This window comes from Mytilus edulis, chromosome 12 (assembly GCF_963676685.1).
Source record: "Mytilus edulis chromosome 12, xbMytEdul2.2, whole genome shotgun sequence".
Classification (NCBI taxonomy): domain Eukaryota; kingdom Metazoa; phylum Mollusca; class Bivalvia; order Mytilida; family Mytilidae; genus Mytilus; species Mytilus edulis.
The window spans coordinates 69,836,849-69,848,901 of record NC_092355.1 but is presented as its reverse complement, the minus strand read 5'-3'; the positions used below and the strand labels follow the sequence as shown (position 1 = coordinate 69,848,901).

The following is a 12,053-nucleotide window of genomic DNA, read 5'->3' as shown; positions in this document are numbered from 1 at the left end:
AAATCTAGAGTTCTCGACCTGTTTAGGGATTAAAATGAATGTTTGCTTCTTAGAAATGATAACGCAAAGTTTCAACGAACTTTCTAGTTTTGTTATCTTTTGGGGATTTTGTCGGATCCCTATTTCTTAAATAAACCATTGAAAAACTTATTTACATAAATAAAATCAAAATAACATAACCTTAAAAAAGAATTATGGACACCAAACTAATTAAACGAAACAATAAAACATCAACAAAAACAAGTAATATCAAGTCCAAATATTACAGGAAAACTATGTCCCAGCCCAATCATGGACGGGACACAACTATCCGGATTTTTTTAAAGTAAATGATTGATTAGAAGAGATTTTTTAAATTAAAAAAAATATCATTTTAAACAATATGACCTCATAAAAACATGTGTACATGCAAAGTAAAATTGCAGTTTAATTACTTTATAGTAAATACGATATAATCCATTCATCAGCGCTTTGTTGTATGATGTTGGAATCGGGTAACACACAAAATTTCCCCGTTAACAGTACATAAGTAGTTTTTTACCTTCATAATTTGTCATCTAAAGGCTTTGAGAATTACCCTTTTTGCGTAATGCATAGAACATTATGTATCATGTTTAAATAAAACAAAAAAGAAAGATATAAGATGCAGCTTTTGAATAAAAAGCCAAATTGCATGCCACTTATGATCTGCATTTGATGTCAAATTTGCTGACTAAAAGCTGAAATAAAATAAAAAATGCACCATACGACTTTTTGACGACCAATCTTAAATTCAAGTAAAATCATTTTTCTAGGATTGTGCCAACTTTTAGCCGTGTACCATGAAGTGAAATTAAACTTCTTTAATAATCGACTTTTTTCTATTCTGTCAATGCGCTATAAAGGACAAATGACAAATATCTGTTTGTCAGATTTAAAAGGTCACGACGAGACATAAAAATTGATATCCAACATCCCATTCTCACTCGTTACGAAACATATATATATAAATGATGTTTGTGATATTTGTGTATTTGAATGAATTAAAGGAGGTATGGGATTAACATCAATGAGACAGAAACCCGACAGTAAAACAACACAAAGAAATCTAGAAGGCAATTTTTCAATGTTTCAAAATGCTAGGTTGAAGGTACATATACTAAGTTTTGAAACCAGTTAAGGAATGAAAACTGGACTATTAAACTAGATAATGCACTAGATTAAGTGTCCCTTCTATCTATTTATTTGCCACAATTGGTTTTTAATTGTCCTTATGCATGTCATTGGTAAATGAAGTAGTTTCAGTAATATAGGTGTTACAATTGTAATTGATATATTACCTGCTGGGGTTGGTGTCATGTGCTGCCCTGGAAAACACAGTACATCAGGTATTTCTTCATTCAATTCTTTACTTCCATCAAATACTACTAGAAACAACGCTCTGTACGTCATGAATGTCTGGTGTGTTGTATAATAGACATACTGTCCACCAAAGTCCCAGAAGATGAGTCTGCCAACTTTCATTTCATATTTACCAGTTTTGAGGACCTTTTCCATTTTCTTTCTCATTTCTTTTTTGGTCATTTTAGTTGTCATTTTCTTCTTCATTTGCTGTTTTTTAGACTCAATAGAGGAAATCTGTTGTGACAAAGAATGGGCTGCTTGTGGCTGCTGAGAGGGTTCACCCGAGAGGTTCAGAGGGAAAGATGTTGACTTGGTAGATTGTGGCTGTGTAGAAGGTTCATCTGAGAGGTTCACAGGTAAATATGTCGACTTGGTAGCTTGTGGCTGTGTAGTGGGTTCACCTGAGAGGTTCACAGGAAAATATGTTGACTTGGTAGCTTCTGACTTCTGAGAATGAATATAGTCTTTATTTGGAAGTTCAACAAGTTTTGCATCTGATTTATGTTTTCCTGCTGTTTTTGTTTGTTTTCTTTCATCCTTTTCAACAGAGGTCATTAAAACCTTATTGTATACTACATCCAAGGCATTATATGTTCCTGTATATAAAAAAAGAAATTGTTGCAATATTATCCTTGATATTTTTGTAAGAACAATTTTGCAGGAACATGCACACAAAAAATTCAAATGTTCAACAAATTTCAAGTGTTCTATTGCCTTGTAACGAAACCACTTAATCAATTATCCCTATCCACGAACATTGGTATAAACCAAAATAAAATAATCCACAGTACATACAAACTAGATAAACTTTGATATATTTATACTATATAGTCAAATAGTCACTCAATGTAACTGAAAAACTGACATTGAACAGCAGAAAACCTGTTTTTCATCATTAAAACCGGAAAACAAATGTTATTCTTTTTCAAAACTGATGTGTCATGAATGCATATGAGACAACTACTCAGTAAAGTGCAGTTGACTAGATTTAAGAAAAAGGTTTTGACCAGAAATCTAAAACCAGTGAAACAGAGGAAACAAAAAACCTTATTAATGTCAAAATAATTCATGAAAAACAGATGTAACAGAAAGCAACCAACACCAACCCTGCATTGCAGTATTAGGACAGGCATCATTTGACACAGAACGTTTGGGATAAGGATTGAATGTCATACAACAAAAAAAATTCTGATTTCGACCATTTCTTTACAAAATCGAACTTGCGTTCATCTACCTCATGTTAAAACCATATATATGTAAATGTGTATTCTTACCTGGATCAATCATGATCCAATTTCTTGTCTCTATGTCAAGTCCACAGCGACCTTCAACGAGGGAAATGCCATCAGTGGCATGTCGCCCTTCTGGAACATTATCCCCAACTAAAAGCTTGACTAAACTTGATTTCCCTACCGAAAATTGGCCGGTTACCATGCAGCGCATGTCAAAAGATTGGTAGCTTCCGCTGCCAAGCAGTTTGTTCAACATGGAATCTGTGAATAAAAATTTCCTAAATGGTTAAGAAATGATGTATTGCTGATTTCTTACAAATAGTTGCATACACTTTAGGAATAGTGCCTACATATTATCATAATATTCTTCAGCAATAAGTGATATCTTTTTTTGTTACGTCTACCCTGCAATCCAGTTAAACTGTTGATAGATAAAGGAGAATAATTGCAATATGGAGTTGATATAAGTTGATAGACTAGCACCTTATCAAATCTGGAAAGCTCATTATTTAATCATACCAGGTTTGTACTATATTGTTCCGTAGTTTTTTAGGGTTAAGCTTTTTATTGTGACTTGAGCGTAGCACATAGCGTTGTTTTCCACCGATTGCATTTCATTCAAAATTACACCTGAAAACTGCTTCCCATTTATTTTATTAAAATAAGCCATTGAAAGATAAGATTGTATCTATTCAATTGCTTACCTATACAAATATTTTTTATAATTTGCATTTTACCAATTGTCTTTTATATTCAAAAGATTACACATCAGTTTGATTTTAAGTAAATTATATATGAATATACACTTTGTTGTTAATAAATTTCCAGGAGAGATAATTTAAATCCTACATTAGATTTTAATTTCAAAATTTTGTTACGTATCATGCATAATGCTGCCCTTATGGAAAAAAACGGGGCACATACTTGCATTGTTTGCATGCCTTACTGACCATGATTGAATATAAAACTTTACATTATCAATTATCCATAACACTGAAGGCAAGGTCAGATAACTCTGAATGATCGAAAGATATTAAGCCATATGCATCAATATATTGCTTAAAGTATTCATTATAGACAAAACCATAACAAAACTATGAAAAGAGATTTGCCTCACATGTTTTGTAATAAAGGTGGAAAATTGCAAACGTTGAAATAAAAATGTCAATTTTTAAAAATGTCAACTATGCGAATCGTTCAAAGTCAATTAACAATAACTGAATGGGCAGGTCTCCATGGAAATTGTGTTAGTGTATCCAACAGACCAAATCGTAATAAACTGTTGAAATCAAGATATATCTCACCCTTAAGGAATTTAAAAGGTCACATTAACCCCATCGAAATAACATAAACCAATACTCATACAAGTGCATACCTTATATCATTGACTACTTTTAAATTTTTTGACAAGCTGAACAGATTTGATAAAAACTAACTGTAATTGTACAAGTCAGAACTTGGAATGCACTGCAATAGGCGGAGAGAACGATTACCATCAAGTTGTCACTGCAAACAAACTTTTTCAAGGATAAAACTTTATAACATATAAACGAAAAATCAGAAAATTTACAAAAATCGAAAGGGAGTGGACTGACATCAATAGATATAAACAATTCAACAAAGTTTCATAAAATCTGATGGAAGCGTTTTTTAGTTATTATCTTAAGTGTGGACAACGGACGGACGGACGGACAATGGTATACCATAATACATCCCGTCTTAGACAGGCGTATAACAACCGCAACAAATCTTCCTTGAGACATAAATTCAGATTCAGAAAATTTTCAATTTCTAAAAAGATATCAACTCGAAAACGGTGATCCAAAATTGGAATTTGGTCTGTCTTTTTTGGTAACAAATATTGTGTAAAAAGTTCTTATTATTTTGTCCAGGACCACTTTATTTAAGAAAGCACAAGCATTTCGGGATATAGGGACACATGTAGATAATAAAGGTAAACATTCATCTCCCAAATGATAGGAACTGATTTCGAATCTTTTCGATTCATTGTTGATATAAAGGAATTTCATAAATAAATTATAATAATTGCACATATGAGAGTGCACGTGCTAACATAGTAATTTATTTAAAATCCGTATTTCCAAGGAGTGTTATTTAAAAAAATAGTTGATATGTACCAATTTTCCATTGCAGAAACACAGATACAATCTACAAAACCAAAAATGTGGAAATAATTGTACACATGGAAAAGCTTACATAAATACAAAATCAATAACCCAATTGGACTCATTTTCTAAACATATTCCAGTCTCTTTCTGACCTGGTGACATTAAATTGAATAGGGATCTACCTCACACTGACACAGATATGTTATTATTAGTATTATTTACAATATTTATATAGCGCATTATCTAATTAAAATTACTCTAAGCGCTTAACACAAAACAATCAACGCAATAAGAATGAAATAAAATTTTGAAACACATATAAAAAAACAAAAGAATAGTTAAAAAAATAAATAATCATAATTAAAAGGCATAAGTAACACTATATACGTAATGTGTCACATCTAATAATGAAATAAAAAAATACCTTTTGTCCTAAGTACAGCAGTCTGAAATAAACAGTAAAATGTATTGAGTGTATATCTGGAAACTTGTAGAAATGTTAAAGTTTAAAAAATAAACACCAACAACCGAACGTAGTCTGTAATGGACAACAAACTGATTGTGATTGATTTATTTTTAGTGGCAAATACATTTCGCTGACCTATTTCTAGCATGTCATGTTTCTTCGTAAATTTTACGCACGCCATCACGAGTTGGTTGATAGTTATGGAATAACTGTTTCACAAATGATATCGGATATGTTCTTTACGTCGTAACTACAATCCCCTTCCCTTTCATGAATGTGACCTACTGAATTAGATTATTTACAAGATTTGTTATCTCATTAGCAACACGGCGGGTGCCACATGTGGAGCAGGATCTGCTTACCCTTCCCAAGCACCTGAGATCACCCCTAGTTTTGGTGGGGTTTGTGTTGTTTATTCTTTAGTTTTCTATGTTGTGTCATGTGTATTAATGTTTGTCTGTTTGTCCTCTTCATTTTTAGCCATGGCGTTGTCAGTTTATTTTCAATTTATGAGTTTGACTGTCCCTCTGGTATCTTTCGTCCCTCTTTTCATAACTGAAGGAAGCTTGAGTACCTAAGAAAATCAACCATGTATAACCATACTTATAAGATAAAATTGGAAATCGTACGCAGTGTGAAGGCTTTGGATAATAATATCACTACCTCGAGAAGTATAATATTAAAGTATCAACAATATCATTGCATTCTGTAGACTGTGAATGTGGTATGATTACCCTTAACTTAGCCACTTCAACTATCCCAGCAAAACATGTATGAACTCAATATTATATAATATACGGTACGGTGACACATCATCAACAGAGAGAGAAAAGATAGAATTGGTGTGTATTTATTTGTTATTATCATATTTGAGCACAGCTATCAATAGTCAGTTGTACATTTTCTACAACCGTTCCAGATTAATGAAGAAATAGGTAAGAAAAGGCAAAAATGAATGGTGAATTGATGAACATTGCCTCGAACTTGTTTAATTTCTCTTTTAAATTGGACGCATTGTACAGAAAGAAAGTTACAGAAAAAAAGATTTAATAGGTATATCACAAGAGTTGTTACAATGGGCACAATATTTCTATTTCTGTGCATGGAACGAAAGAAATGAGTCTTGTCAAAATTGAAGGACATTAATAGTTCATATGACACAATAAAATAGATATTAACATTACACAAACTCTTTCACTTTTTTAAGTAGTCACTGAACCATGAACATGAGATTAAGGACAATGAACATATGACCGACGGAAACTTCATAACATTAGACATATTTAAAGTATGAAGTATCCAGGTCTTCCACCTTCTAAAATATAAAGCTTTTGAGTAGTGAGCTAACGGTGTCAAGACAGATTGCTATGCCTTTCGGTGACTTAAGTCCCAGTTTCAACAAAAACTAAGTTTATTTATCAGAAAATACAAATAAATATAACTAAATATTTGCTATCATTTCGCAAAATAAATTTTGCAGGCTTAACAAAAATCAGGTCAAGGACAATTTACATATGACATCCTACCACTTTGTTTCAAAGGCATCTGCAACCCAGTGATAAAACATCCAGTTATTCTTCCTTTTGAAATTCAAAAGCTTTATACAAATAGTTTGTGCTGCTGAGGTATGAGGTATATATAAATAAATATATGTCTGCAAGACACAAAAGAAACCATATCTATTTACTGCAGTGTTATGCCCACTTTTTTTATAAAAACTAGAACCAGAGCATATCTCGAACCTGGTAGCAAATTTTAGGACACTGTCATGATTTTACGTAGATAGTTAGTGATAACTGTAGTGTATTTTAAGGTTGACCTTCTACAAATATAGGTTTCACACCAACATACTGAATATTCCTTGATATCGGAGCTATGTTAAAACAATGTCATGATAGTAGAGGAAGTAAAATAAAGTTTTCTGCAGGACAAGTTAACATTCAATTCGTGTATCTCAATTCTTATGGAATCTACAGTAGAATTGACAAAGCAGTAAAATTAAAACCTATTGTTTGTGTAAATATCTCTTATATACAAATTCGTAAACCTTGTTCTTTATCGTACTTGCTTGAAAAAAATGGCAGACGTCTACTTATTTTGTTTACTTTAAAAAAAATCACGTATCAATAAATTAATGAATTAAAAATGGCAGATTACCTTAGTGGAAGGACGACAAAGCTTATAATGTGGCGCCTCAAACAAATTGGGTTGTCTAATCAAACTTGTAATAATAAATAGATTGCATTATATTTCAAGATATTTTTTCAAGCCTTACAAAATGTTTAAAGCTTGAAATCTACTATCTTGGAGTATCCTGGTTTTGTGGATGTGCATGTACCTGCTATATAAGCATATGTAATTTAAAAGCATGTGTACCTGTAAGTATTCCATCACTTCTTTATACTGTCCCTTTTTTTCTGCTGCCGCTAGATCATACGGAGTCTTACCCTGAAACACAAAAAATTGTTGTATTGCTTTTCTCTGTTAATTACAAATAAGACTTGTATATCTGATATCTCATTATGAGTAACTGAGACCATAATAGTTGAGTGGTGCTTTAATGTTATTTTACATGTGCTCAACTTATAATGTCTAGTTTATAACGCATAACTAATGCAACATCATTCCAATCCTTTTGAACTTTTGCTGTGGTCATTAAAACAGCTTTAAGTGTTTCTAAAATATTTAATGAATGGCTGTTATTTATTTTGAATTTATTGAACCATAAAATTAATTTTTGACTCTTCACATTCAATAATCCGTGAAGCGGATTATGTTAAATGTGAAGAGTCAAAAATTAATTTTATGGTTCAATAAATTCAAAATAAATTATTGCCATTCATTATGAATAAATTTCTATCAAAAATAAGGCTCAAAGATGTATATCAAACTTATAACAACGTACATAGATGTTGGCGTATGAATACACAACGTTAGAGTGGGTGTGTCGCCATAAAAATTGATAACATTGAAAATAAAGCTAATTCTTTTAACCAATCAGAAGACAGTAAATACACAAAATTTATTTATTATAAAATAATGCTCCATAAAACAGCATTTAGTGTTTGTCACATATCTGTTACATTTTGTTTCTTAATAAACAAGTGAAACTGCGAGCTACTGCTCACTGATGATACCCCCGCCGCAAGTGGATAATATTAATAGTGTAAAAATATGCAAGTGTTCGGTAAACAGGAAGTTGTCGAGTGATGAATCTGAAAACGCATCACACAGTAAAGCTGACTTATAAAAATCCTAAAAACCAAATTTCAGAAATCCTTGTATTGTAGTTCCTGAGAAAAATGTGACGAAAATTTTCAACTTGGCTATCATGTGTAAAATCATACAAGTGTTCGGTAAACAGGAAGTTGTCGAGTGATGAATCTGAAAACGCATCACACTGTAAAGCTGACTTATATAAATCCTGAAACCAAATTTCAGAAATCCTTGTATTGTAGTTCCTGAGAAAAATGTGACGAAAATTTTCAATTTGGCTATCATGTGTAAAATCATACAAGTGTTCGGTAAACAGGAAGTTATCAAGTGATGAATCTGAAAACGCATCACACGGTATGGCTGACATATATAAATGTTGATACTAAATTACAGAAAGGGTGGATGTGTAGTTCCTGAGAAAAATGTGACGAATGTTTTGTGGGACGGACTGACTGACGGACGGACTAATGGACGGACGGACGGACTGACGGACGGACTAATGGACGGACGGACTAATGGACGGACGGACGGACTGACAGACAGAGGTAAAACAGTATACCCCCCCTTTTTTAAAGAGGGGGTATAATGAATACATCCTTATGTTTACATAAAGGTTGTAGGGTTTTGAAGGTCTTTTTAACTAATTTATATTTCATTTTTTGATTTTTCCGACAAATTATTCTCTTTTTTTTAATATTTTAGCACCCCGTTATTCTCTTTTTTTAATCAAAGAGCTCTGAGGGAAAAGACGGCCATTGTTTCTATTTTTTAAGGGGGTATCTTTTGATAGTCTACATACAAAGAATGAGCAAAAGAACAGCTAGAACATATAGAAAGGTTGACAATAATGAAACTAATTGTTGTTTATTGTTATTTCATTTCCTTAGTATGTTAGTCAAGAATTCATCATAGAGACAATTTGGACCAATGAGATCTGCACCTTCTAAATCAAAACATTTGATTAAAGTTGGGAGTTAGTTATCTAAAAGTCAATTGAATTTAACAACTACAGCATGTACAGTGGAGATCACTTCTAACCTCTCATTATAACTGTCATATTCTGTCATAGAACTGTTCTAACCTGTCCTAGAACAGTTCTACCTAGAACTGTTCTAAGTAGAACTGTCAGAATCAGTTCTAGGTAGAACTGACTAAATCAGTTCTAGGTAGAACTGTCAGGATAAGTTCTAGGTAGAACTGTCAGGATCAGTTCTAGGGTAGAACTATCTAAATCAGTTCTAGGTAGAACTGTCCAAATCACTTCTAACTGCAGAACTGACTAAATCAGTCAGGACTGTAGAACAGTTCTAAATGACGTCACTGCAGTAAGGGCACTTTAGAATTTAGAAGAAATAAATCACTTCCAACTACTTTGTATATAATAGCAGATTTTCTATATTTTTTACTGATCAAACGTTACATGTACAAATATCGAAGTGAATAGGAGGTTATCCAACTCATCGGAGAAATATTATTATAAGATTGCATATGGAAACATCGTTGTTTACGTTTCTTCGTTCCCCGTTTTTAACAGTCTCTTCCTAAATATAACTCTGCATTAATTTAATGGAATTTTAATCGTAATTTACCTTGTTTGCCTTGGATTTACATTCATTTAAGATTCTGTTTTGACACATGTTCAAACGAAAATTGTACAGTGGATGAATTATGGGATATTAATGAAAAAAGTGTTGTATAACGTAAAAAAACTATATATACATTTGCACCATCTCGTCAATTTAGCCAGACTTATCAATAACGATTATAAATGATATTTGGGAGTCTGGAACTCAGAAAAATATACTCGATCTGAACATGAATGAAACATTTGCCCCTGGACGTTCCGCTAAAAACAAAATTATGCATTTTTCTTTGCTTTCTTCAAATTATATTAACCTGTTAACAGTATACTATTCCAAGAAGAGAACTTCCCATACATGTACTTTTTATTTTATTTTTATGATAAAGTATATGAATCCGTCATGTGTGTGTTGGATGATGCCGTTAAATAGTTTTGTTAAAAAAACCATCACAAACTACAAATGAACTACTGACTTAAGGTAAGGTTTGCGTACACAGGGAGATAACTCGAATTCAAATAATTGAAAAAAGGAGGGACCCGCCATTTTGAATTGCTTTGATTAACCAATGTTTGATAACTACAATATTATCGAAAATAAAACAACACCTACCTCAAAATCGTCGTTTTGATGTAATTTTATCAAAATTTGAATCATACAAGTAACGTTATGACCATCAGTTTGTTAGTTTTCATTTATATGACGTCACGTTTAGCCATAACGTCTTTGTGCAAAAACAATGCATGAAGTTTCGCGGAGTTTTATTTTATTTCATAAATGTACATGTTTATGCCCCCACCGTAGCAAAGAGGGCATTGAGTTATATCCTTGTCTGCTTGTACATTGATCCGAATTTACGTATTATAGTGTACGTCCGTTTTTACAAAATTGATTTCCATACTATAACTCTAGCCTTCCTCAACCAACTGATATATAAAACTTATGCACAATGTTGTTGCCACAAAACCACAGAATAGATTTGAATTTTGATGTCGTCACTTTTACAGTTCTAGATTTATAAATGGTCTAACAAAAAATACCTTTCTCCATTCTCCCGTCCCCTTTCTCTTGTCTCCCGCCATAAAACCTTAAAAAAACCCTAATGTATGGGAAGCTGAATTCAATAGAAATCTGTTTAATATCTTGTGTTTTTATGGCTTGTCTCCGTCTTGTCCTTTCACAAGATAGAAGTGTTGTTTATTCTGCTTCAAGAACCCCGGTAACTTTTTCACTGACTGCTTAGCTGTCTTTTTATTGAATTTGTAAGTCTGATGCACGCCGTTTCCGATTTTTTTTGCAGTATGAATACAAATTATAGAAACGCAGGCTTGAATGAAAAACGGCACATTTTAGTGACATTTTTAGTCAATTTAGTTTAAAAATTTACATAATGCGCCATGTGTTTTACTTAAAGAGGATTCATATATAAATTCTCAGATATTTTTATTGCATGATTTTTACAAATGACAGAATGTTGAACTTGGTCTTTTACGCAAATACGCACACAACCCACACATTTACATCATTCGAAATGTATTTTATTTTTATCAATCACTTTTACAACTGAAGGACTGTTCTAATAATATTTGTTTATGGATGCATTACGACACAACTTTTGTATTATGTCGTCCTGAACATGCCTGAAGTATTTGCCACTGGACATTTTACAACCTCTAATAAAAAAAACTTCTATGCATATCAGTCAACTTTGAATCAATTTTTCTAAAAACAAGGATGGTAATATGTGTCTCTACACATGCACAGCCTCACTATAAAATCCGGGAAAGTGTTAGTTTTTATTTTTTCTCCGTATATAAGAGATCATAATAAAGTAGTGACGACGCTCGGAGTTATTTTATGAGGTCGTTTTCTGAATTTTTCGTTTCTGTTCTCCAACTTTAGTTTGCTTTTACCAAATGATATAAAATTTATACGGAATGCTTTATAATGTTTCATGTTTATATAAGAGGGGGTATCATCAGTGTCCCATGGACACATTATCCATTTATTCCAAGCTCTAACGTTTCATCCAACTGCTGCATACAAA

The 12,053-nt window shown here is 32.3% G+C and overlaps 1 protein-coding gene across 1 annotated transcript in view; it reads right to left on the bottom strand.

The window, feature by feature from the left end:
• LOC139499012 (death-associated protein kinase 1-like) overlaps positions 1-12,053 on the bottom strand; it is an 80,177-nt gene that overhangs the window by 43,407 nt on the left and 24,717 nt on the right. The window contains exons 5-8 of the mRNA XM_071287667.1: positions 7,587-7,658; positions 5,169-5,190; positions 2,658-2,876; positions 1,320-1,979 (exon numbers count right to left, since the gene is read on the bottom strand). Coding sequence (XP_071143768.1) covers positions 1,320-1,979; positions 2,658-2,876; positions 5,169-5,190; positions 7,587-7,658 — 973 coding nt within the window. The remainder of the gene's footprint in view (positions 1-1,319; positions 1,980-2,657; positions 2,877-5,168; positions 5,191-7,586; positions 7,659-12,053) is intronic.